The sequence below is a fragment of the Ascaphus truei genome, chromosome 3 (assembly GCF_040206685.1).
Source record: "Ascaphus truei isolate aAscTru1 chromosome 3, aAscTru1.hap1, whole genome shotgun sequence".
In the NCBI taxonomy this organism is placed as follows: Eukaryota; Metazoa; Chordata; class Amphibia; order Anura; family Ascaphidae; genus Ascaphus; species Ascaphus truei.
The window spans coordinates 241469953-241497556 of NC_134485.1; the positions used below are offsets into that span (position 1 = coordinate 241469953).

General features: G+C 42.9%; 1 protein-coding gene across 2 annotated transcripts; it reads left to right on the plus strand.

The window, feature by feature from the left end:
* The first annotated feature begins 7133 nt into the window (after positions 1 to 7133).
* LOC142489519 (F-box only protein 36-like) lies at positions 7134 to 25649 on the plus strand. Of its 2 annotated transcripts, none has more exons than XM_075590455.1 (5): positions 7134 to 7213; positions 7573 to 7818; positions 10555 to 10663; positions 21892 to 22064; positions 23097 to 25649. In XM_075590455.1, exons 2-5 carry the CDS (start codon positions 7723 to 7725, stop codon positions 23262 to 23264), a joined length of 546 nt encoding a protein of 181 aa, XP_075446570.1. In that variant the 5' UTR covers positions 7134 to 7213; positions 7573 to 7722; the 3' UTR covers positions 23265 to 25649. The 2 variants fall into 2 exon arrangements, with proteins under 2 accessions (XP_075446570.1, XP_075446569.1); XM_075590454.1 differs by having other exon boundaries at positions 7142 to 7213; positions 7576 to 7818.
* Positions 25650 to 27604: the final 1955 nt, after the last annotated feature.

The window sequence follows — 27604 nt, forward strand, 5'->3', positions numbered from 1 at the left end:
TGCAGTGCCCATGTGGTATCCAGTATGTGGGACGTACCAGTAGACCACTGAGGGTCCGCATACTGGAGCACATGGGCAACATTCGGAGACACATGATGACGCATTTTGTGTCGAGACATTTTTTTCTTGAGCACAGAGTGGATCCCACTGGTCTGGTCTACAGGGCAATAGAGGCAGTACCAGCCAATTGGCGGGGTGGGGATCGTGTCAAAAGATTAGCCCTGAACGAGACCTTTTGGATATATAAGTTGAAGACCTTTGTGCCATCGGGACTCAACATAGATATAGACCTTGGTCCTTTATATAGATTCAATCAAAATTTAGTATAGGTCTTCTATGTGTTAATGTATCATTCACCCGAGTTTCCTCTTTGCTTCTGTGCCATTTTAGATCTCTACACTGATCATGACATTGATCGTTGTTTATGATATGAACGTCGTTTATGATATTTATGTCTGGGTTTTCACTTTATATATGCTATATATCCTAGTACATTTTGGGGAATTTAAAACCAGAGACATAACATAAAACACAGACAAAGCTCAGTGCACATCCAGAAAAACTTATATACGGTACCGTATATAAGTTTTTCTGGATGTGCACTGAGCTTTGTCTGTGTTTTATGTTATGTCTCTGGTTTTAAATATAAATTGCCATGCTCAGTAGCACTCCTCTGTGAAACTTATATGCTTATATATATGTTGTGGGTATTTTGGGGGTTCAATTTGAGCTTGTAGGTGTTCTGTATGTTTTACATTTTGGGGAAGCAGGCTATGCCTTGACCTGCTTTAAGATCTGTATTTTATTAGTTTTTTTTTTTTTAATTATTATTATTATTCTGTAAATAGCCTAGACCTGGTTTTATTTGTATTTATTTATTTGTATCATCTGTTTGTGTTTTTAGCTTTATATTTATGATCATGACGTGCTATTATGGGGAATCTGTCCTCGACACACTCAAGGTGTGAGTATATCTCTGAAGCGTATTTATAGATTTTACTTTCTCTTTATGGAGTTCTGATTGTGCCTCTGTCCCTCCACTTTACTTCCAATAGAGGGCGCTGGTTCACCTTTGAAAGTTTGAGGGATATCAGATCGCAGGGCTAGCATTCCTGGTGGACAGATTTTTAATGTGTTTTTTTAATGTGTACTTTCTAAATGTGTGTTTTTACCATTATTTTTAAATATTATCACTATATATGTATTTTTTGAGGAGGATTTCATTTTATAATTATCGGATGAATTTATTTGTTAATTAGTATGGTTTAAGTTGATCACACCCTATACCCTTTCCTTTTTTAGGATCTCATTTTGACTGATTTAAATGTGAGCATGAACGGTCCTGTATATATAAAAAGAAGGATCATGTTGTAACAAAGTGTGCTGTCATTTTCTATATGCCAATCAATAGGATTAACCAATGAAATGAATACCATTATGGGGTTGCTACCTATTGAATGAGAAGAGATTCAATGTGAACTCTCTTTTATTAAAGGATTTATTTGTGTGTGTATGTTAGCTGCAATTACAGCATGCAGATGGGGTTTATGTTTAAAAAAGACGAGCATACTCACAACTCACCTCCCTCGTTAATAACCCTAAATTCCCTCCAGGATGCGGATCTAAGCTGTTCGCCCACTTTCACACACGGGGTATAGAGGCGATTGCCGACGTACTGAGCCTAGGGAAGCTCCTGAGCTACCAAGAACTGAGGAACAAATTTAAAATTACAAAATTGGACACCTTTAAATATCTACAAATTAGAAATTTTGTTAGAACTACGTGCCCTCATCCAGAATACCCCACTCTCACTTCGTTTGAACTCCTGTGTGAGGACAAGTCTCACCAGAAGGGACTTATCTCTGATATATATAATATCCTAATGCGCTCAACGTCCCCAACACAGCACGACTACATGCTGCGATGGTCAGCTGATCTAAACGTTAATATAGAAAGAGAGACTTGGGAGGAAATCTGGCAGGCAGCCTCAGAAACTTCCCTTTGCACCACAATTAAGGAAAACATCTATAAAATCATGTTTGGCTGGTATCTTACCCCAGCACGATTAAACCAGATCTACCCTCTGGCATCAGACCAATGTTGGAGAGGCTGTGGTAATAGAGGGGACATGGCCCACATCTGGTGGACCTGTCCAGAAATTGTGAAATACTGGGCCAAGGTCCAAATTCTTTTAAAAGAGGTCACCGGCCTAGAAATTCCTATTGAACCACTGACCTTCCTGTTGGCTGCACCCATGCCGAATATAGTTCGGCCCACCAGGAAATTAATATCCTTCATTCTCACAGCGGCGAGATGCTGTATTGCGGCCTCCTGGAGGAAAACAGCTACGCCAGCGCTCAATACGATAAAGAAAAGGATTGGGGAAGTAATGACTATGGAAAGGCTCACAGCCAACATCAGACAAAAAACCCAGGCCTTTGAAGATATCTGGGAACCTTGGTTCCACTTTACCAGAGCGCCCCGACCAGCACAGGGGGGTGGGAGTCTAACTCCCCCCCCATAAGGAGAGAAAAAAAAAAAAAAAAAAACTCGTACGAATTTCACCAGCAACACCCTATCAGCCAAGTAGGACGAGAACACCCTCCCCTCCCCACCCCCCCCCCTCACCCCTCCCTCACACCCCCTCAACTACCCCACCACCCTCCTTCCTTACCTTCTCTCTACGAAGGCTCCCCCCCTCTTTTCTGGACAACTTAGGTTGCCTTTCTTTCCCCCCCTTTAAAAAATATGTTTTGGAAAATGTTAGGCAACAAAATATGTCAGAAACGTTGTATTCTCTAAAAATGCCTAATAAAAACATTGAAAAAAAAAAAAAAAAAAAAAGACGAGCATTGGGTTAATGACACTAATTGGAGTCAGCCCTATATAGGTATGGTACTCCAGGTCTTATGCATGAACCTGACGAAGGATTATCACATCCGAAACGCGTTGTTCATGCAGAGACCTGCAGTGGTATTTTGACTGTATGAGGACACCGTAGCTGGCGCCTGCACCTTGGGATTACAGTCCTGTGTATCGGACGCGATGATCAGGAGTACACTGCACCGAAGAGCGGGAGGTCGGCGACGCGGTCCTGGAGCAGCTATTCCCATGTGAGTTGTACTGTTACTCACTTTTACTTTAATAAATTCACTTTTAAATCTGTTTGTTTGGCGCTGTCTTCCATTACATACGCACTGAGACTACCACTGTGAAAAAAAATGAAGGGAGAACCTGTGACCTGCTGCAGAGAAGGAGCAGAGTAGAAAAAAATAAATGGTCACTACTCCCTTGTACCGACACAAGCTTTGTAAATTAAAAGATAAATTTTATTACAAAAAAAGGCTAGACATCATGGCTAAGACCACTCTGACGCGTTTCATCCCGACATGGGACTTTATCAAAGAGATAAAGATGTCTCTTTGATAAAGCCCCATGTCGGGATGAAACGCGTCAGAGTGGTCTTATCCATGATGTCCAGCCTTTTTTTGTAATAAAATTTATCTTTTAATTTACAAAGCTTGTGTCGGTACAAGGGAGTAGTGACCATTCATTTTTTCTACTTTATTCACTACTTTGAAATGGAGCACACAGAGGTCTCATACTATTAGCAGGTGCTAATCACCAGTATCCAGCGGAGGCGGTATCCAGACGATCTACGCGCCGGAGCGCACTGCATGCCGGGTCCCCAGTCAGAGCGCAGCTGTTTGTTACCTGGACGCGGCCCCTTCGTCATCCATATCGACGGGCTGAGGAGTTGGTGCGTGCACCGGCCGGCACAGCGGTAGCGGCATCCGTTAGAGCCTTGCGCAGGAGCGCCCTGCTTTCCTGGTCTCAGCAGCTGTGTACCCGCACATCATTCAGGTTACGGGGGTTTCTTCCACTTACACAGATTAGCTGATGGGGTGGCCAGGACACTAATCGGTTAAGGGCAGCAGCTTGGGATATTATTTGAGTTTACAGGTGGTGTGTCTGCGGTCAGATCACCATGTACCTCTAGTTCTTTTTTCTGCAATTTGGCCCCCGGTTGGTTAAGTCATACCACAAAGCCACCCCTTATTCATCAACTTTATTACTTTATATTACCTGCATTGAGACCCCTTCTCTTGTTGAACTTGGACAGTGGCTGTATACTCTTCCATATACCTCTACATGATTGTCTTAGCATTGGAATATAGGAGGTCATTCTCCACCTTTCTTTCTTGATGCAGAGAAGGAGCAGCTTAAAGATACCCATAGAGACACTCAGTACCACACATGGCCGTATGAGTACATCTATAGATTATTCCTACACCATCTATGTGCCATTCCATTGTGTCACTTTATTATTATTATTTCCTTTATTTTTATTTTCACTATTTGCAATATTCATTTGACATTTGCTTGTGCCCCAATATTTCTTTCTTCACGGATTTTCACATTAGACACTATTAGTAGGAGTCGTTAAATCTTAGGTATTTTTTTTAAATTAACCCTATTGGTGTTCATATAGTAGATAGACGCATTCGCGGTTCCCTTTAGGATGAGTCAATGATATTTGTTTATCTATTTAATTACATTGATTAAAATGTATTAGATTTTTATTTGTTAATTGTGATGTTGATGTTTTTTCTATGTTTTTGTTTATATACACATGCACTTTTGGATATAAACAGTTGCTTTTCTTTATACATGCATATGTACTTTATTGAACTATATTATATGTTCTTCATATTTTGAACATTTGTTTATAGGTGTTGATATTATACTATAGATTGGATGTATATTGTGATAGTCTGTTTAGTCACAAAAAATATGTTTGCACCATTGCAGCTTCCGTAGTTTATGAAGCAATGTTAACCACTTGCTTGTGGTTCACTTGGTGTGTTCCAGGGGGCGCTGATGTCAACACGCTTTGGACGTTCGTTTTTACGCTCATGTGTGACGTCATCAGCCACTACATTTAACTGATTGGGTTATTTGTATATAAACGTTACTTTTATGAGTTATCACTTACGTGATGAAAGGTCCAAGGATGGACCCGAGACGTAGTACTCTGACTGCTCGTTCACCAATAAACTACATGATTTGTAAAAATAAACACAAAAGCGCACCAAGGGTCAAGATTTATATAAAACAATGAAATAAAATAACAAGTAAAAACTTACATATAGGGATATATATGTCCAGTAGAGCAGTGCATGGGTAACAGTCCAAATGGATTCCTAGGCACAGGGGGTAGGTGCTGAGGCTTACAATCAGTCCCGCGCGCAGGGGCTGGCTTGCTCGGCACCACGTTGTTGTCACTTCCGGGTTGCGGCTTCTCGCAGGACCAGTGTTTAGTAGCCCACCATGATCGCCGGTCCTCCAGTATGAATCTCACTCGGGCACAGAGGAAAAGTCTCTAGCTGTTTGTGGGAGTACTGGAGCTTGTTCTACCAATTGACTGTGTACCAATAGCACTGTGTGAATTCCGCAACGCGTTTCACACGATACAGTGCTTCATCAGGTGCCTGAGTCAATTGGTAGAACAAGCTCCAGTACTCCCACAAACAGCTAGAGACTTTTCCTCTGTGCCCGAGTGAGATTCATACTGGAATTCATACTGCGCTTTTGTGTTTATTTTCTCATTGACACCTGACGTTTGGAGCCATCCCACGACGGTATTGGTGGAGGAGGGGTGCCTTCACACCACATCAGCTGCAAGAGGGAAGAGTTGATCTATTTCAAGATCCTGCTAGGATGCAAGAGCGCGGTTTGAATTCACTATACATGATTTGTAATTAGAGCTCTATTCAGTTTTTTATTTCTTTTAAAAGTCTTTGCTAATGTAGCCCTTGTACCCCCCTGTGTACTTAAACTACCTGTGCTGCTGTCACCTGTTCGGCTCACAAGAGGCCTGAGCCTCCACTACTGGGAGCCTGGGGTATACTCATTATCTTATGCAGCGCCTCCACCGGCGAGGGATCCCAGCGCAGTGGGAGGAGTCCCTCCCCGGAACCCATATACACAATAATACACACCTTAATGTAAACGGTATTTACTGAACACACCTTATTCATGCATCAGAATCAAAACATAGCTAGCAGATTATCACTCCACAATAACACCACCCGGTTGGAAACCCCAAAGTACTGGAGTGCCTGGGCACTTAATCCCTGAGTGTCCACCAGCAAGTTCCTCCCCAAATTGTGTGTGTGGGGGGGATAGTGCGCTTCCCTGTGTTGGGGCCCGTTGGTGCACTTGTCAATACCTCCCTGGTCTCAGTCCAGACCAGGACAAACAATGGGACTCCGCAGATCAACGGCTTGGCTCCGCGCTGTAATGTGCTGCTTCTCTCTCAGGTGGATCCTTAGGCGGATGCCTCTGGAGGGGTCTCCCGACTGGAGTGTACCCCTATAAATAGTCTCTATCAAGGAGTCTGATTTATTCAGATTCTTTACATGTTTTGCAAGAAGGATCAGGGCATTAAGCTTTAAATGGCCAAACTGACAGACAGGATAATTGATGGGAATAATTAAAAACCGACAACATATTGATGAAACAATTCTGAGCAAATATAGAAGCAAATTACAAGAATGAATGAGAAGCAACAATATATGGGAATTCTGATCAATCTATGTATAAAAAATCACAACGACAAATGATTGATTTTCAGAAGTGCCCCAATTTACCTGATACCAACATGGACACCAGCATAAAACATAAATATACAATATGTTTCCAGTGCCAACAGCAATTGATAGATAGGCCCATCAGATGAGGAACAGGTTAAATGAATCAACATGATTACAAACCTTTTTTCCAATAAGTCAGTATGCAAATTGTTAGTGTTTTATAACTCAGGGAAATGATCCCATTATAATAAGGATAAACACTATTACTGTACAGGGTAATCTGTCTGCTAGTATTCAATGAAGGGTTTCGATCTTCCTACTTGCGGTCGGTCTGAAAGAAACGAACCAAGTTACTCTGTAAACAAACGAGCGGTGAATATATATATATTTGTTTTACATGTTCTGTTGTGCCGAAATAATTCCTTAGCAGCACGCTTCCAGAAGGCGTCACTATTAGGGTGTGATTAATGCATTTATCCAGTCCACCTGTAACTGCTTATTGAGCAGCTTGTGGGAGGTTTTAGCCCCTCCTGTCAAGGTATATAATCTCCCAGTAAGGTCCCTGCAAATTCACCTTCCCCCTCACAAGTAGTGAGTGCCTTAAGACTTGCCTACATGTGAGTACCTTTCCTGGTATACCAGTCTTTAACTGCACTACAGAAGCATATGCTTTGTTTATTAACCCCTTCAGGGCATATTTCACATATTGCACATAATTCACTACAATGTGTATGCATTTAGCATAGAGAGCTGCTATTGAGACTTACCTTGACGCTGGTTAGCAGACTTGTCATAATTTGATCAAAAGATGCAACCAAAAGTCTCCTTTGTCACACAGACGTAGGTTTCACTATGTATATTTTTCACCAGATATTGTTAGCACAATGGGAGAAGCGCAGGGATTCACTTTCTGTTTATCACTCTGTAAACAAAGTCAAGTTTGTTCAGGGAATTAAAGATTAGCCCTTATATTCAGCAGGCGGGACCCAGGAATGTGATGTTCTCCGATCAAGACGACTACGCCAGACCAATGGAAAAGGAGGCTTGTGGCACACACATATTAGCAGACACTTAGAAACTCTTCGACAAGAAGCAGCGATCTGCAGGTGACAACATAAAATCCACAATGACGTCCCTACTGCAGGATACGCTGTATGAAGCCCAGCGCCAGGCTCCTGCCCCCAGCAAAGACTTTTACCACTTTACCATCACCAAAAAGGAGGTAAATTCTGATTATTACGGTGTGACTTCTTCGCGATGCACTCTTTCTTGTTGTTTGTATTCCTATGGAGAAATCATGTACATCCAGTTTGAGATGATTTTAACTTGAACTGCTTTGGGCGGCTATCACTCTAATCACTTCCAGCCGTATCCAGATTTTGAAGCAACTCTGCCTGACAGATTGCTCCTAACACATCATATGCATGATGTGCAACTCAGAATAACCTCAGTACTGGGGAAATAAAACAAGTTAAGACAGGGAGTGCATCTGCATAAGGGAATGAGGTTTTGGTGAATCTGTCATACAGGATGCAATTTCAGAAACGATAACCAGAACACACCAACCATTGCTTAGCAATGCAATGCATGCCCCCCTGCAAGTCAACACTTAAAACTGCAGCTATGGGAACATCAGCAATGTGCCAGTCCTGCTGCCTTGATGACAGTTAATATGGATCAAAATGTTGAACTGTGTTATTTTCAACCACCGTCCCCCCACTCCCCCCAGGTTTCCATCCTTTAAAACACAATGGGTAAAAAAATGAGGGTGTGATTGTTGCTTTAACATGTAGTTGGTGCACATACTCTCTTCTGAACAGTTTCCTTTCATTTCCCTTCAGTACCGGAGAGACCTGAGGAAGGCAAAACATGCATTTGACTTACAGATGTAGTAAGACTTACTGTCCCCAGTTCCGCAGACAAAAAGTAAAAGCCTACTGCGATTGCTCTGCGGGGGATCCATGCTTTTCAATGGGACCCCTGCAGGGGTAATCCTTCGGTGCCGCGACAACCTCGGTCTCGAGGACTGGGAGCAGTGGCGCCACCAAAGACATTAAGTCTTACTCCCTCTGTACTCTGCAACATTTATTAACGTTTTTGAGCTTGTGTTGAGCTCTCACTATAAGCCTAATTGCCCTGAGCCTGTGCGCACATGAGTTGTTTAGATAAAGTCTCTGCATTCAGACAAAAGAGGCGTCTAAGAGAGGATATGATTACTATTTACAAATGTAGGCAAGGTCAATACAAGGAAGGTTCGAGGTAACTTCAACCCAAGGACAGTACAGATGACACATGGTCATCCCTTGAGATTGGAGTAAAGAAGATTTCACCAGGAGGAAAGGGTTCTATTTTTATAGTAAGGGCAGTTAAAATTGGGAATTTACTACCGATGAAGACTGTGATGGAAGATACAATAGATACATTTAAGAAAAGGTTAGATGTCTTTTTAGTAGAGTAAGGTATACCTAATGTTAATCATTAGGAGGATGGTTGATCCAGGGAGAAATCTGATTGCCATCATTGAAGTCTGGAAGCAATGTATCTTATCTTTCTCCTTATGAGACATAATCAGATAATGTTTTACTGGGATTTTTGTTTGCCTTCCTCTGGATCAATATAAATACTAATATATAATGAGTATCTCAGTCGGCTACATTTAAACATTGCTTGAACTCGCTGGACATATGTCTTTTTTTAACCTCATATACTATGTAACTATGTAATCTGTGATACATTTTTATTCGGAGATGCCGCTTCTCTCACTGTAGGTCCTATACAGCAAAACAGAAAATTAAACACAAAAACTTTACGCATGTCTCACTAAATTTCATAGATACACATATACTTTCCAGGCCCTCGTTGAGACGTAGCTTCAAATGTTCAGACTATAAAAAAAAAGTCTGGGCAAAAGGTATCCAATGGGGTAAATCCGTGCGCGAAACAAAACCAGGGCATATAAATGGGTCAAAAACCCTCTCTGCTGTGGATGACGTCACTTATTCCATACTAAGGGAGAGATCCTCAGCACATATGGAAAAGAGAAATAAAAGTGAAAAAGGGAACATAGCACAAAACCATTTACTGAAAAATAAGTAAAGAAAACCTCATACCTTTCACTCACAAGTTTAGGTGAGTATAAAGCCTTTAGAGCAGTGATTTTCAACCGGGGTTCCGCGAGAGTGTAAGAGGGATCGTGAGGGGGGAGAGGCACGAGAGACAGGGACATGGCGGCGAGGGTTGGGGTTCCCCAGAATTTCACACTCTAATTCTGAGGTTCCCTAACCAAACAAAGGTTGAAAGCCATTGCTTTAGAGCATATACTACCCGAGCCTTCTTTGGGCGATTGGAGAGCTGTATTTGGGAAGTACTGAGGAGTAATTCTACGCCAGCGCACGACCGTGCATGTGACGATCAGGCAGCTGGCAGAGGGGATTGTGCGAGCGGAGAGTGGAGCGCTGGGAGAACCCCAATACCGCAACGCACCCAAAGAAAGCTCAGGGCAACCTCTATACGCTCTAAAGGCTTTATACTCACCTACACTTGTGAGTGAAATTAGGTTGTTTTAATAAAAAAATTTTTATCAGTAAATGGTTTTACGCTATGTTCTCTTTTATTTCTCTTTTCCATATGTGTTGAGGATCTTTCCCTTAGCATGGAACAAGTGACGTCATCCACTGCAGAGAGGGTTTTTAACATATTGAATATACCCCAGTTTTTTCACGCCCGGATTTATCACATAGGTCCTATACTGTACCAGCTTCCGGCATGTCTGTAGGATGATTTGCTGCTATATCCCCACAAGTTGTACCTAGTGAATGGATCTGCACATACGTACTTTCACAGCACAAAGCAAGCGTGCTCTGCAGTATAACCACACTCGCGGTTTTAATCAGCATAGTAGATCTGCACAGGTGTTAGTACTAACATCAGCCTTGTGATGTATGCTGCATTTTCCCAGGTGATCCTGAAATCCTGGAAGATCTCTGTCCGGGCTGAGCACAGGAAGACGTTGCCACGGGAAGTAAGGAAACCAAACAGCGAGTTCTTGGAGGAGGAAGAGATGCATAGTAAGTTTCAGGAGAATACATAATCCTTGACCACGTCATTTTACTTACCCTGCAATGTCCCTACATTATGTACGTGCATAAGTCTTAGGCCCTGCAGTCAAATACTAGATGTGATTAGGGTTGCCAGGTGGCTTCGCCAAAAATACTGGACACAATGGGGAAAGGTGCGATGTGCTCGAGACACACACACACACTTCTCACCTCTCTCCGCTCCATGATGTTTCCTCCTTTCTGCGGCTCGACCTCCACACCTTCTTCTCCTGATTGGCTGCTGCTGGGTAATGCAGCCAATCAGGATGGAGGAAGCTGCCCAGCCCCTTAACAACAGCCCTACTCTCTCCCTGCTTGGGGGAATCCAGCGACCCCCCCAAGCCGGTCAGGTCACTATGTCCAAAGAGGTAATATGTGGACACATGTATGTCCAGTATTACCTCTACATTTTTACTGGACACAGTGTCCAAATACAGGACAGTCCAGTTCAATACCGGACACCTGTCAACCCTAGCATGTGATCCGCCATACTGTATATTACAATTCCATCTTCCAAATAGCTAATTGTGTTTCCTTATGTACCTGGTTGCTTTTCTTGTTCTGTGAGAGTCTAGTGTGACGACCTCTATGCGTTTTGCACAGTAGTGCTTTATCAGGGGGTCCTGATGAAGATCCCCAGATGAAGCACTCCAGTGCGAAACGCGTAGAGGTCGTCACGCTATACTCTCACGTCATCATGGATGCAGGGAGAACTTCTTGGTCAACCACGAGCGGCGCAGCTGTTTGTTGTTGTGAGTAGAGGATTCTCCCATTTGGTGTCCGTGCACGTGGCCGTGTGCTGGACGCATCAGCGGTGTAAGAAACTGTTGAGCAATCAATTTTGCATCTCTTCTTCTTCCCGTGTGCTGCGAGCGGACGTCTTGGGACCTGGCTCGCTGGGCCCCTTCTGTAAACCATCTTTGGACTTGTCCAGCTCTCACCTTGGACTTTGAGAAGTTTGCTCTTAATTATATTTAATGTGAGTTACTATATATGTTTGTGTCTTGAATACACCTGTATTTCCACTCATTCCGGTGCGCTGTGCTATATAGATGTAGCCGGGCTCCCCGCTTACCTCTGCTGCAGGCGGGGCAACTGCCGGCTTGCCCGGGTGCCGCCGGAGCTACGGGCGGACCCGGCTAGGTGTAAGGAGCTCTTCTGAGGATGCCGGTGTAGGGCACCGCCATTTTGTTTTCTCGCGCATGCGCAATGGAGCAGGTACGCATGCACAGGTGCCAGAGTTAGTGTGGTATTCATTAGACATGCTCCGCACAGGAGTACATGTCCCAGCAGCCCCAGGTGATGCACACACATTGAGCAGGAGAGTCAATAGGGCTCAAGGATTCACGGAGAGTGAGATATAGATACATTTTGCGTGCTAGGTACCATGCCAGTTGGAGCAGGGACAGCAAGGGGTGAGGATTTGTTCAGGGTGCCAGTGGCCCCTGAACTAGGCAAGATTTTCCTCTAGATCCCAGCTAGGCCCTGGCTCACCTCAGCTTGTGGTTGCTACAGGGAAGACCCATAGATAGGGATTCTTCACCAATAGAAAACAAACAGTAGATGGCGCTCTAATACTAAAATTGTTTTAAGTGAATTATATAAAATATACAAATGTGCAATGTGATAATAAAATAAACATCAACAAGTGCAAGTATTGGTACAAAAATCACTGAAACCCTTCGATGGACTGTTTCAAGGTCCAGAAACAGTATGAACAGGAAAAACCAGGGGAGCGGTTGCACCTTAAAATAAAAACAAAATCTACATGGTGTAATATTGTTGGCACAATGAAGTGGTTTCTAAGAAACTTAGAAAACTGAATAGGGAGGCTATAGTGACATATAACCAACCAAACAAATATGGTAGAACCACAGGAGGAGCTTAAGATCTCAAGTAGAGACAAAACACAGGGATAAAACAAACACTTTTATCCACAAACGAATGAAATGGAGGCTTACAGGATCCAAAAGGATAAACAGCATAGGGAGTATATAATCTTCCGATTACTGCACTTCACCGATCACCGATCACACTGCCGATCGCTGCTGCTGCTGCACGCCACCCGACTGTGTCTCGAACAGCCGTCACGTCACTTCCGGAATTCCGGCCGGTTGGAGATGACGTCACGGGCTCAACGTTCTCTCTCTCTCAGTCTCAGGGTCACACTCAACGCGTTTCGACGCTCTAAAATGACGTCTTCATCAGGAGTCTATGTTTTTTGTCTATGTCTATGTGTTTTGTCTCTACTTGAGATCTTAAGCTCCTCCTGTGGTTCTACCATATTTGTTTGGTTGGTTATATGTCACTATAGCCTCCCTATTCAGTTTTCTAAGTTTCTTAGAAACCACTTCATTGTGCCAACAATTTTACACCATGTAGATTTTGTTTTTATTTTAAGGTGCAACCGCTCCCCTGGTTTTTCCTGTTCATTCTTCACCAATAGCAAGCATCAGTATTAGTGCACCAGTGACGGACGCCACGCAGTGTGCGCGGCCTGCGATCTGGGACCAGACCACAGGCATATCATAATAGACATTAAGGGACACCCTCCATTGGGAGCTCCCTCAAGAGACAGGCGCCTATGGACCTAGGTGTCATCCCTCATACCATCGCGGGAGACTCAGGCCCTCCTGTTGCCAGCAGGTATGCACCAAATTCAGACATGTAGCCAGGCCCTAGTACACCTTAGGGGGTCCGATCTGCGACCGGGTGGGGGTCTATTTAGTTAAACTGTTTTTAATTAGCAGGTTTTTTCATGCAAATGTGGAAGAATGGTTTAGGAGATGAGTGCAGAGGTACAACCAGGGAGACATAAATTGCGGAAATAAACAGTGTTTTGTTTTTTTAGCCTGTAGCTTTAAAACAGTACAGCTTCATGTAAGCAAAAACAAATCAAACAGGCCTATCCCTTTGTGAGGGCTGACTCAGCCCCTAAATGCAGGGCTGGGAGGCTAGGCCTCTTGCCGACCTCTGACCCCAAAGACTTACCTGTAAGCAGGGGGCTTTTTATATCAGTCTCCGGGTCTGTGTTGGTGTCCGTGGGGTGCACCCTCTGGAGGGCTCCAGGGATCGCTGTGTCCTAGAACAGAGGGTCTGGTTCCTTGGGATCTCTCTCTGTCAGCACACTCCTCCCCTATTGAAGATTATCCAAGGATAGCAGCGGAGCACAGCTGAAGGATGGGGTCAACACCAGCAATGAAGAGGTTAAAAATACTTCTTTAAAATACTTCACTCTTTGAAAAAGGGCTGCATAGCCTGAAACGCGTTAGAGTTGTTGCTGTCTCCCCCCGTTTTGCACCATGTCTCATTAAAGAAGTATTTTTAACCTCTTCATTGCTGGTGTTGACCCCATCCTTCAGCTGTGCTCCGCTGCTATCCTTGGATAATCTTCAATATGTTTACTTACTCAGCGTGATGCACGCAATAAATGGATAAAGGTTTCAAAGAAGAGTTTTGATTCTCCCCATTTATGGATTCAGGGGGAGTTGCTGACCAGTAAAAGTGCCGCAGGTAAGAGAGTTTTTTCAAGTCTAGTGAGGTGCTTTTCTAGCATTACAAATGTACCCTCATTAAAGACAGATTACTCTATCATACCACTTCCTGCTTTATGATGCACTGGGTCCAATACTCTTAATCACTCATTTAGACCTTATCCTAAACCTGCTTATTCATACATTTTTGAGCAACAATTGCCATTGTACCCCCTTTTTGCTGTAGCACTGTTTATAGGGAACCTTCCCTTATCTTCCACTCCTCCCCTATGATACAGAGCTCCATGCAGTTTGTGCAGCACACATTTAAACCTGCCCGATGAGCCAGGTGAAAGCTGGCTAACTGACTAACCAAGTTAACCTGCTCTCTGCTGGACTCATCAGCTACAGGCTTTATGTGCTGCCTTTTTAAACCGGGGAAAGGCCCTGTCACAAATGGTCTATTAAGACATTTTCCCTCCCTTACAGAGGTAAATGAGAATTTTCACAGTTAGTTTGAGGACCTGCAAAGGGGTCATGCCGTGATGTGGCTGCAGGTTTTAATGCTTTGGCTAAAGAGTTTAACTGTATGACCCATACTTATTAGAAGTCAAACAGATAAGTATTTAACTACAGTATAATATACTTTGTCATTTGGATGTTGCATTGGCGCTTTTATTTTTGTTGTATACTGAAGTCAGGGCTGAAACAGTGGCTCAGAGAGCGAAGACCCTGACTCTGGTATCACTGAGTTTGTGAGCCTGGTTCAGTTCCTGGTGTCAGCTCCTTGTGACCTTGGGCAAGTCACTTTATTTCCCTGTGTCAATTTCTTTTTATTGGAAGCTCTATGGGGCCATTGATGAATATCAGTAAAACCTGACCATTAAATATGAAGGGATATGTATGATGATATTCGTATGTGCTACACAATGGGGACCTAGTGATCAAAATTAGCAATGCATTGAGCAGAAGTCTAAATGCTGCTTCCTGTGTCAGAAATTGACATTCTAAAGTTAATTTGTTCTACCTGTTTATTTTCTTATCAAGCAATTAAACAACTTATTTTCTGTCAAACAAGTCTTAGATTTAATAATGGTACACAGCCTTACATACTTTATGCAATCACCTTTCGAATGTTGCAGAATTATGTTTTTTAATGAAGAATTAATTACTTTTAACCCTCCTCCATTCATTGTACAAGGAGATACACCTTGATGAAGGGCACACGGCCCGAAACGCGTAGGTGTGCGTTTGCTGTGACATCCAGGGGTCATGTTTGATCCTTTTATCCAATAAAGGAACTCTTTTTCTGCCACCGTTAGCCTCCTCCATTTTTTCAGGCAGTGCACTGCCTTTGTCTACCTACCTTCTTTTATTAGTATAGGCATATACCACAAAAACAGCTTTATATATTCTATCAGAAGCCAGAATCCCTGTGCAATTTCCCAAAACATTCTGAATGTTTCCTAAAGGGAAATATTGATTAGCAACTACATACTTAATGAAGTCAAAACTGTATTGCTTAACACATTGATTGCTCAGCTAGAAATGTTTATCCAAATGCTTTCATAGCCAAACATCACATGCCTTCAATGAAACAAGTTAATGGATGTAGCCAGGTTTGTTATGACAGTTCTCTGGCTGTAATGTAATAGTTACCATAGTGCTGCAACTATGCAGAAAATCACTCATTGGTACTTCAAGCTACTTCTTAAACATTTAAACTCCCTACAGGAGACTGAATAACCTAATTACTCTCAAGAGCAGGCATACATTGTTTGTACCAGGAACTAAGCGTGTGTAACGTCTTTCATTAATCTCTTGGGATAACTGTATCCATTGTATCGTAATGGTCTTTGAAAAGGAAACACCTTGCACTCATGTATCTGTGGCACACAATGCTCAGGCATGTTGGGGCAATCCATTGCACATTTGACGAGAGGTGTTTTTTGAATTGCAGTCCGAGTCCATGACCGTGGAGGTCATTATGGGCATTACCCCTGCCCCCTGCGTCTGGTGATAGAAATGTTTATAGTATTATTATTATTTTTTTTACTCAAACTTTATTGGTGATTTTGCCATTTTAACATGTATGTGAACAATACAGTATTGAGTGGGGTGGTGGCACAGAAATAATAGGAGGGGGGGGGAGAGAAAATTAAAAGGTTGAGGGGAAGGATGGGGGGGGGGAGAAGAGGGAGGGGGGCACATGTAAGTACAATCCAATAATATATATGTTCCAAGTCCAGATATATCAACAGTTATAGTAATATCGCCAACTGAATTGTATCCTTAGGAACAACATATCTTTGATCCCCATCTTTGATGTTTATACTATTTCCATGTGTTCACAGTGGTACCTGGTAATCAACTAACATTAGAAATGATCATAGATGGTGAAAGAGTCCACAAGCAGTTCTGGCACATGTGAAGAAAAGACTTGTTAGGTCTTGTAACTCGTGTCTAAATTAATCTGTGAAGAGCTCTCATATTGGTCCAATAAACGTGTCAATATTTGCACAAGGATCAAGATTTCACAGATTTTCAAAAAACATTTACTTTGTGTGTTTGATTAAAGCAAGCGTAACTACTTCCTATTTGCTAAGCACATAGACTCTTGTAGCTACCAAGATGGATGGTGGAGTCTAATTATTAGAAAAAGTGACAGTACTTTTATATTATTCAGTATGTCATTTATTTAGAGGAAATTAAGACTAATGGGAGTAAAAATTGTAGTCCAAGTAAACAAAGAGATGAATCAATTTTTTTCTTATGACAGTGTCCCTGATTACTTTACAATCCAGGTAAAAAAAACATACTTTTACAATCTAATACCCAGATATACTAAGCTCCATCAGGCTATTTAGCATAATGCTGTCGTTGTTTGCAAACTCACAAACACGGGTTTGTATATAATGAGTAGTTTATTGCCTGTACAGATTCAGAGTATGATCATACACACAAGTCAATGAGACTTTCTGCCAGGGGAGTTTCCAAGCAGGCTTTATATACATTTTAGATTCCTTTGTTTCAAATAGGTTACTAGGCAGAATATAATAACCACTCCTTAATTCTTAAACCAATCATCTTACAGATCATTAAAGTCTGGTTAAAACAGCTCTCTAAAGGTACTTCTTGATATCAGGAATGCGGGCGTTACATCAGGCACAGTCGTAAATCTACTGTGAGCGAATCTCTTTCAAACCACACACACACATTCTTATGCACAAAATGGACACTAAAGACATAACAGACAAAATGGAAACAGAACATTGCCTTCAATTCTTCTGCAGAGACCTCCCCCCCCCCCCCAGTCCATTTCAGAAATATATCGTCCATTTCAACAGTATATTAATTTCAGCAGTATTATTTCATCAATGCTAACTTAAATTAACATTGGGTCAATAGTAACACCGACCCACTAAAGCCAAGGTGGGCAACCCTATCGCCATTCGCCACTTGTGGCGAATTGTCAGTTAAACTGTGGCGAATAAGGCCGCCGGGACTCTCAACTCCCCCCTCCCCCCCGAGATGGCCCCCTCAACCCCCCCTCTCCCCTTCCGTGGTAGGGAAGGAGCGTGTGTGTGGCGCTCCCCCGCCCACTCCAGCGTGTGCTCCCTCCCCTACGAGACCGCTCCAGCATGACGCGCACACCCCCCCCCACAGCCCACTCCAGCATGACGCGCACACACCCCCCCACAGCCCACTCCAGCATGACGCGCACACACCCCCCCACAGCCCACTCCAGCATGACGCGCACACACCCCCCCACAGCCCACTCCAGCATGACGCACACCCCCCCTCCCAACAGCCCACTCCAGCGTGATGCGCTGGCCGTCTGCCAGCCACCCACCCGCCAGGCAACACTGCTGCTCGCCAGCCACCACTGCCGCGCGATCTGGTAGGCATGGGGGGTGGGTGCTTGATGAGGGGGACTGCTGAAAAGGTGCTGGGGTGGAGAGAGATCAATGGTGCCGCCGGGGAAGGGGTGGAGATCAATGGTGCTGGGGGGGGGAGGTTAAGGGTGCTGGTGGGGGAGATCAAGGGTGTTGGGGGGGAGATCAAGGGTTCTGGGGGGGGGGAGATCAAGGGTTCTGGGGGTGGAGATCAAGAGTTGTGGGGGGGGGGATCACGGGTGCTGGGGGTGGGGGAGATCAATGGTGCAGGGGGGGGAGATCAAGGGTGCTGGGGGGAGATCAAGGGTGCTGAGGGAGATGATGAGAGGGGTTAAAGGAGATGGTGATGAGGAGATGGTGATGATGATGTCTAATCATGGCTAGTGGTGGTGGCATGAGAGGAGGATGAGGAGGGGGGTTGCGGTCTGAGGGCTGTTCTATAGTGCGTGCGCTTGCTGCGCCGTGTGCGCGTGCGGCAGTTATAGTTTGCTGAGGTTAGTCAGCCTTTCTATAATGGTGCCGCGCGTGCATGGCAGCGAGTGTGGAACCGACCGACGGGAGGGAAGATGAGGAAATGAAAGATTTCTCGCTGCTACCGCCGCTGAAATGTGTGTGTACGTACAATGTTAATAAATACTTTATTAAAGTATTTCTTTATTTATTTCAAACTTATTTATAACACACACACACAGTGCCTCACTCGCTCACAGCATACACACAAAAAGCATGCGGCAATTGCACGTGCGTTCGCACACACTATAGAACGGCCCTGAGAATTTATAAACTTGTTCAAACAGTGTGTGTTTAAAATTTTCGCATGCGCAACACAATACCTCAATTTTTACATGGTGTGGCTATTTTCACTTCTAATTCGCCACACCTGTGGCTACATTGAAAAGTAGGCTGCCCACCCCTGCACTAAAGTGAATAACATTTCAATAGCGTATGGTAGTACTTACTGTATAATATACGAAATAGATGTTCCCCCTAACATTGCATATATATATATATCCACTTTCCTGTGTTCTGGTTAATTCAGGAAATTAATGTTAATGCTAGGTTATACCTACAGAACACATTACTCCCATCTAGACCAAGAGAGAGATCATGCTAATTTAAGTCATTTGAATATAGTTTGCTTATCCCAATTGGCATATTTCCCAAGTATCTCAGGTGTGTGGTCATTTTTGTTCACATGTATGTCTCTCTCTTGCTACTCTCCTCAAAAACCTATATATGAGAGCCTGGATGGCAGTAATGCCAGCTATAGGTAAGGCAGGCTGAGCACCATGTTATTTGAAGCTAACACAAGACAGCGCTAATTTAACCTGACATTAAGCCTGTGCCACGGAGTTAAATAACAGTTGCTGTTTTTGTATAGAATTACCTTTGTGGATATACATTAAACCCAGGGAAAATAGGATCCATTACTATTTTAGATAACGTCTCATTACTTGCCCTGACTTAACGTCGCTTTGTGTATTTTGCCCCGGTTGGTGCCTGAGGCACAGAGAGATAAAGTGATTTGCCCAGGGTGATGAAGAGAGAGGACAGAACGAGGCTCACCCCCTTCAAAGGCAGTAAAATTACCACTAAGCTATTTTTATTTATTTACAATTTGCAATCAGCGCTCCCAGCGTTTTCCAAGAAGTGCTGATGCCATATTTTACCTTTAAATAGTAACTGTAGTTACATTACCAGAGGACATAAAAAAAGTGTTCCTGGCTAGAACAAAAACGTACACCAATCTACGTTTGCAACATCCAGATTTCTTCCAAACCTCCTTATGTACAGTATACTATGCGCCTATTTGTATTATTCTTCCCTGTATTATGTCTTGTATATTATCTCCATAGAGCGCTGCACACACTGGTTGGCACTAAATAAATACAATACAGTACAGTCTATAATAATAAAATTCTGTCTGTCAGGGCGGTAGCTCTAAAACCGTGCAACCTAGACACCTGAAGCTTTGCATGCATGCTAAGGAGACCCGAAGGGTGTGCACCTCAGAGGTTTTTTTTTTTAATGTATACGCTTTAATTCTATGGAGTTGTTAACATTTCTCTGACAAGCAAGCCAGCCAGTGGTTGTTGTACCTGGTAGGCTATGTATCTGGCATGTGACATCATAATTCACATAGCCTGGTGGCAGAGAAGGAGAGTCGGATAGCTATACAGTTCAGACAGAAAGTAGACGAAGAAAGAAAGAAAGAGAGGAAGTCAGTTGACTCGTGAGGAGAAAGTAAGAATGCTGGAGGAGAGAGGCGGAAATAATTGGGGACATCATAATGTGTTGGGTGGGAGAAAGAGGGGGGGGAGAGAGAGAGAGAGAGAAAAGGTGAGGTAGAAGGGGAGAAGGGGAGTGAGAAGAGAGGCAGAAGAAATTGGGGACCTCATAAGGTATTAAAGGAAAGTGAAGGAAGGAAGAGAGAGTAGGGGGGAGAGTGAAGGGGAGGAGGGGGTGAGAGGAGGGGAAAGAGGGAGGAGGGGGAGATGGATGGGAGCAAGAGAGTTGAGGGAGGGGAGAGATATGAGGGAGGGGAGAGGAGAGGAGAGGGGGGAGAGAGGAGAGGGGAGAGGAGGAGGGGGTGAGAAGGCAGGGACAGAAAAAAGTCAGAGGTAATGCGTGTTGTTATTGAAGTCTTTAATAAAAAAAAACTCAACCCCGTCATTTTGGCGGGCATTAGTAATTTCGAGTATTGCAACCTGTGTGAAGCCAGGCACATTAGCTACTGTAGTACAATAGTAAACAAACACCACAATATATACCCAATGCGTTGGAACACATTGGTGATGCACGCTGGTTGGTGATGCAGCAACGTTGTGATGCCATGTTGTGATGACATACCAATGTGGTGACGTATCCAATGACTATCAAAATAGTTATGAAATTAATGAATACAAACATCACATGAAACCATAGTCATGCATTCTACCTATCATGAGCAAAATAATAATTTAAGTTATTTAAAGAAGTAATAAAGTAAAAGGCTGATATAAAAAAATCAAATAACCATCAGAATGTCTCAGAGGTCAGAACTATTTGAACAAGGGCCAGTAAAAGAGCATATTTATTAGAACAAAACACGGATGCACAGTATTACTTTTTTGTAACAAAATAGTTTGTCTGTTCACATCTCCCATAGAACTGGGAACACAATCATGCCTGTTAACCTTAATGACGACTCTGTAGGCCATATTTATTTAAGCAGTGCCAGAAGGTGTTATGTGGCATAGCAGTTCTTTGTAAATATGAGTGTCTCATTCCTCACAATGCTGAAGCAGCACTGTAGTACCCCTCCCCCTTAGAGATCACATTCTTCTGCAATCCTGTCTAGTTTAGTTTTTTTAAATTGATTTTCTTTACAGAATTTTAACCGGGAAGTCCTCGGAAACAGAGCCCCTCTATTATTAGCGGCAGGAACCTCCCCCTCTTAATTGTTGGTGTACCTGCATTTTCAAAGATAGTGCTCACAGTCATTCAATAGGAAGCCACAGATTCATCCTTACGATGACGTTGCAGCTTTCTTTTGTCCTGCTACCCTCAGTATTTGGCGGCCATTTTGTTTACCTACGTATGGAAGCAGAGGCACCGGAATCTAAACGGGTAGGTATCTCCAGAAACATGGGCCCCTGGAGATAAAAATACTGCGGTTCTAGTTTCCGTAGGTAAAAATACACATCTTAAAAAAAAAAGTAGATGGGATTGCTACTTGAGGAATTGCTTTGACGACCTGCCTAAAAAGCTGTTGTGGTTGATACCTTTCCTTTCACGTTGCAGTTTAGCCTTGACCAAATGTCTTAATTGTATTTATTTTGTTATGTAGAGCAAATACAGAGAGTCTTTGGGAAGGACACACTGGACTATGTACTAAATTTGTGCAGGGGGCACTGTGATTTCATCGTTCGAATGCCTGATAAGCTCAAGATATGTATCCTGTCTTTTCTTGATACAAATGACATCAAACAGCTGTCAGAAACATGCAAAACGTTCCAGAAGGTAAGCAATATGTAGCTCCTGCTAACCAGACTTCACTGTGTTCCGCATGTCTCTACAGTACAAGAAATATTGAGAGACAATAAGATTTCCAGAGACAGGAAAGCTGAAAAAATAGTCTGGCCAAAATGTTACAATGCTTTCCCAGAGGCACTGTGATGAGAGAACTAGGGAGAGACGTGCAGTGGATAGATATGATGGTAGGGGGGAGAGGAAAGTAGGAAATAAGGAGATACTGTATGTGGGAGTGAGGGAGAGCAGGGGTACGCAAACTGGGGGGATGTGAGATTTACGGTGGGGGTGTGTGTGGCTGTTACAGAGGTCCCGCGCTCTTCCCAAAGGCATTTAAATGAAATGCTGGGGGAGCGGCAAAGGCCTCGCCGTAACTTACCTTACCTTCGGCGGCTTTACGTGGGGTCACGTGATGTCGCGTTGCCATGTCAATGTGACATCAGAACGCTGGAGACAAGGTAAGCAGGGGGGGGGAAAGCCGACAGGGTGGTGCAGGGGAAAACGTTTGCGCACCCCTGAGGTAGAGAATTGAACATTGTGGAAGGAGAGAGTAAAGAGAAGAGAAAGGTACTGTAGCAAGGAGAAAAGATCGTAAAGAGAAAAGAAAGAGAGATAGGGATGGGACATGTCCTCTTGGTGAAAATCATACTCTATGCCATTTTCCCAACCCATTAACCATCCCTGTTCAATAAAACAAACATTTTCTGCTCACATCTTTGGTGTTCTGCTTTGCAGTTTTCAGAGGGGAGAAAAGCTCAGTGATAGTTATACCTAGACAATGATGGGTAGGAGGTAGAAGACGGCAATACATTTGGTAAAGATCAGTGAGTATTATTGGCTACGGCTGCAAGTTAACGTGTGGTGTTATCAAGACCAACACATTAATTACTAAGCTAAGGCTTCTCCCAAAAGATATATCCGGAGGATGTGTTGTGTGCATTATATTTGATACTTTAATTAGGCTCCTATGTATGTTGTATTATTAGAACTGCTGATTCTTCAGTGTAAACATTTACCTTGCAGCTATGCAGTAGTGAGGAGTTTTGGGAAAAAGTCAAATTGAGACGACAAGAAAAACATACTAATGCTGTTCAAAGAGTCGTAGTCCCAGCTTCTCCGAAGGTGAGGAACTACAATCAAAAACCAGAACGTCCAGTCTGGATGCAAAGAAGAAGGAGCACCTTGTTTTAAAAGAGCACATGTAGCCCTGTACATAAACACAAAGGTTATTCTGCATAATATTTAACTTTGCATTGAAAGCCAATTCGGTTCTTGCGCTAGTTTTCAAATTCTCCCCTAGTATCCCTGTACTTTAGCTATTACTCCTCCTATTTGATATGCTGTAAATCTGTTTCCCAGTGCTGGAGAAGAATTTTGGCTGGACATGTGGGACAAAATTACAAAAATAGGGATCACAATCTCCAAGGACTGAAATCATTGCTATTTGGTGTTTATTGCCCCCCCCCCCCCAAATACTTTATAAGGGGAAAATACAGATGTTTATCAATGTGACCCGTGAGACCCAAAATGCTAAAAATCAGTCAGACTGATTCCAGATCACCGAGACTTCTACAAAATCAGAAGAGTTGATATGTCTGCATAAATCAACTCACCACAGCACTTGGAATTGCCGCGTTTTTCCTTTTACCTTCATACCATTCTGTGCTGGAAAGCAGTGCTGTGGTTAGCTCATGTGTAATTATCCAATTAAAGCTGCAGTTCAGTCTTTTTTTTTTTTTAATTTATTTTTTTACTTCAATAGTTTCATGTGTGCAATCTCTAATTACCTAAAGAACTGTATAGCTGCAGGTCAATTCGTTCTCCATGTATTGATAGGCGAAATTTGGTGACATAATTAGTGAAGGGATCTGTTTATCTTCTGCTTCTGTCTCTCAGTGGAAGCTCATGAATATTCATGAGCACTCCTGCACTGACATGTGCTAGAGGGAGGGCAGGGCTGACAAAGGGGTGTGCCAGGGCTTGTGACAGGACATGAAGGGGCAGTGCCTTAGCAAATGGTTGTTAAAATAGAATACAAGAAAATTGGTCTTTCAAAGTTGTTTTTTTAAAAACAGAAAATGCTAAAAGTATTTTTTCTTACTACAGAACTGATTTATTAAAAAAAACAAACATGCAGGATATTGACTGAACTGCAGCTTTAAAGCGGCAGGCAGTTCAGGCTCCCGTTTTTTTTTTTGTTTTTTTTTTTTTACTTCATTAGTTTCATGTGGGCAATCTCTACTTACCTAAAGAACTGTATAGCTGCCGGTCAATTCATTCTCCGTCTATTGATCGGCAAAGTTTGGCGACATCTTTAAATATGGGGAATGTAAATGGTTGCTATAGCAACAAACAAACAAAAAGGAAGATGAATGCTGCATTCCTCAACAAAGAAAATAATGATAAATACCGGTGCTCCTGGTTCAGGAATCTCTGGGTGGTGCTCCAAGTAAAATGGGAAGGAAGAGCCTGGGCACTACGGATTTCTACTAGTGAAAAAAAGAATTTATTAAGCCAGTATGATGACGTTTCGGCCCCTATGGCCTGATACAGGTTTAGACAAAAAAATATATAAATTTAGTCAAAATACCACATACCATAGAGTACTGCCAGCAGCAGCCAGTATGTGCAAACACTGTAATAGGGATATATGGGTGCTAACAAAATATACAGAAAGTACTTACAAAAAGGAAGATGAATGCTGCACTCCCCAACAAAGAAAATAATGATAAATACCGGTGCTCCTGGTTCAGGAATCTCTGGGTGGTATTCCAAGTAAAATGCTTTTAAAATTAGAATACAAGAAAATTGGTCTTTCAATTTTTTTTTTTTAAACAAAATGTAAAAGTATTTTTTCTTACTACAGAACTGATTTATTAAAAAAAACACACATGCAGGATATTGCTTGAACTGCAGCTTTAATCAAAATGTACTGTATGCCACAATAAGATTTTGTTGCATTTACTGTATGAAAACATGTAATGTATAGCAATTGCTTGTTATCCAGTCTTTTCCATTCACATTGCTTCTGCTGTTTCAGTCCAAAACATTTTCATTGGCATTACAATTACAAAATATACATAGTAGAAAATCATGTGCATCAATGGTACACTGATGTAATGTTTGTCATATTGTGTACTCCCCCTAATGGAGCATTCAGATAGGAATAGGTTATTGTGAGCAACTAAAATCAGAGCCGATAGTTGAAAACAACTGTAATTATATTCAAAATGGTAACTGATGACTTCCTACGGTATTCAATAAGATCGTAGCGGTTTCTTACCAATTTTCATATTAAAGTTCCAATGGGACATTAACATTTGATTATAGGCTAAAGCAGTAAAATTCAGGGCATTATTGAAAACCCTGCTCTCTGATTGGATAGTGCCCAGAATTTAAGCAGCTTGCAGTGTGTAGTTTTCAATGTGTTTATTTCCAGCCAATCAGCTTTCAGAACAGCTGAGACAGGACAGGGGATTCGTCTGAATGAAGTAATAGCTCTGAGACAGGGCAGGGGATTGGTCAGGACGTTTCAGCCATGGGTTGACTCCTCCCCCTCCCGAGCTGACTGAAATTTTCTGGGGTGGGGTGGGGTGGGGTGGTGGTGGTGGTGGGGGGGGGGGGTGGGGTGGTGGTGGGGGGGGGGGGGGGTGGTCTGCTAAGAAGTAAGTGGTGTCTGCAGTTTCTTTATGGCTGCAGTTTGTGTTTGAGTGTGTCAGTAGCAGTGTGTGTTTGCTGTGCTGTTGTATATCTGTGTAGAGGTGCTGTGTGTGTATAGAGCTCCAGTGTGTGTCAGTGTCAGCAGCAGTGTTTATGGGTGTAGCATGTGTGTGTAGCAGTAGTTTGTGTGTGTAGAGGTGCTGTGTTGTGCTGTGTATAGAAGAGGTGCAGTGTTATGTGTGTGTGTGGGTGTGTGTGTGTGTAGAGATGCTGTGTTGTGCTGTGTTGTGTGTAGAGGTGGGGGGGAGAGTGCAAAGTTTAGTAAGTGGCTGCATTTTTTATTGTGGCTGCAGTGTGTGTGTTGTGCTGTTGTATGTGTAGCAGTAGTTTGTGTGTAGAGCTGATGTGTGTGTTTGTGTATAGAGCTACTGTGTGTGCGTGTGTCAGTGTCAGCAGCAGGGTTTATGAGTGTAGCATTTGTGTGTAGCAGCAGAGTTTGTGTGTGTAGAGCTGCTGTGTTGTGTGAGTGTAGAGGTGCTGTGTTGTGTGTGTGTAGAGGTGCTGTGTTGTGTGTGTATAGATGTGCTGTGTTGTGAGTGTAGAGGAGGTGCGGTGTTGTGTGTCTAGAGCTCCAGTGTGTGTGTGTGTGTGTGTGTGTGTGTGTGCGCGCGGTGTGCTTGTGTGTGTGTAGAGGTGCTGTGTTGTGTGTGTGTAGAGCTGCTGTGTTGTGTGTGGTGTGCTGTGTGTGTGTGTGTAGCAGCAGTTTGTGTGTGTATGTGTGTATGTGTGTGTGTGTGTGTGTGTGTACACACAGAGGGGACGGCAGTGTGTGGATATAGATGTCTGCAGTGTAAGAGTATATAGAGGTGGTTTCATGTATTTACCATTTTATTTTAATAAAAAAATCTATTTAACTATACAAAAGTGTCTATTATTTATGAAATAAACCTACATTTAGCCTATAATAGTAATAATCCCCACAGAACAGGGCATTACTGGCCAATAATGCCCTGGCTGTGTTAAAGTCCCTCGGCTTCGCCTCGAGCCTTCAACTCTTGGCCAGTAATGCCCTGTTCTGAGGAGATTATTACTTAATTAAAACAGACCGTAGCTGTAAAAGGCAAGTGTAATAAACTAGCAGTTGCAATTAAAGGTATATACAAAGTTCTAGCAAGCAAGCTTTCATGGTATCTCTGGTTAAAGGTTGAGTTGTTTTCAGGTGTTCTTGAGCATTTTGTAGAGCTACATAATATTTAAAGATGTTTCCGTTAATAAGATTGTTAGTGTTACACGACACATTGGCCGGGCGTCACGAAGCCATGATGCAGGACATCGCGCCCTATCTTGCGGTAACTACTTTTGACTTGAATGGCAGTTACCACCAGATGGGGCCGATGTCCTGCATCGCGGCTTCATGGTCCCGGCCCTTATTGAGTATGTTTTGAAGCCGCTTCACTTTGTTGGAGACCATTTTAATCCCATTCATTTGAATGGAGCTTCACAGCATATTGAATAGGAGCCATTGAATATTTGGATAAGGCAGAGGTAAAATATATATTTTGATCCACAAGTCCAATTACTGAGGCATAGATCCACAAAAGGATGCTAAGATTAACACGCCTTTACTCCCATCCATGGGAAAGGGAGTAAAGGCGTGCTAAAACTTAGCAACCATTTGGGGATCTGGGCCGGATTTGGGCCTAAGTGACTGTTCTAATGTACTTTGCAGCACCAAGAAAAATACAATGTTAATATGTCAATACCTACAGTATGCTGCAGGTCTGTGGGTCGTGTGTGGTTTACTTTCTTAATAATCCTTTGTTCTTGCTTATAATGCATTCGCTCCCCACCTGCAGCAGTATACAAATGTG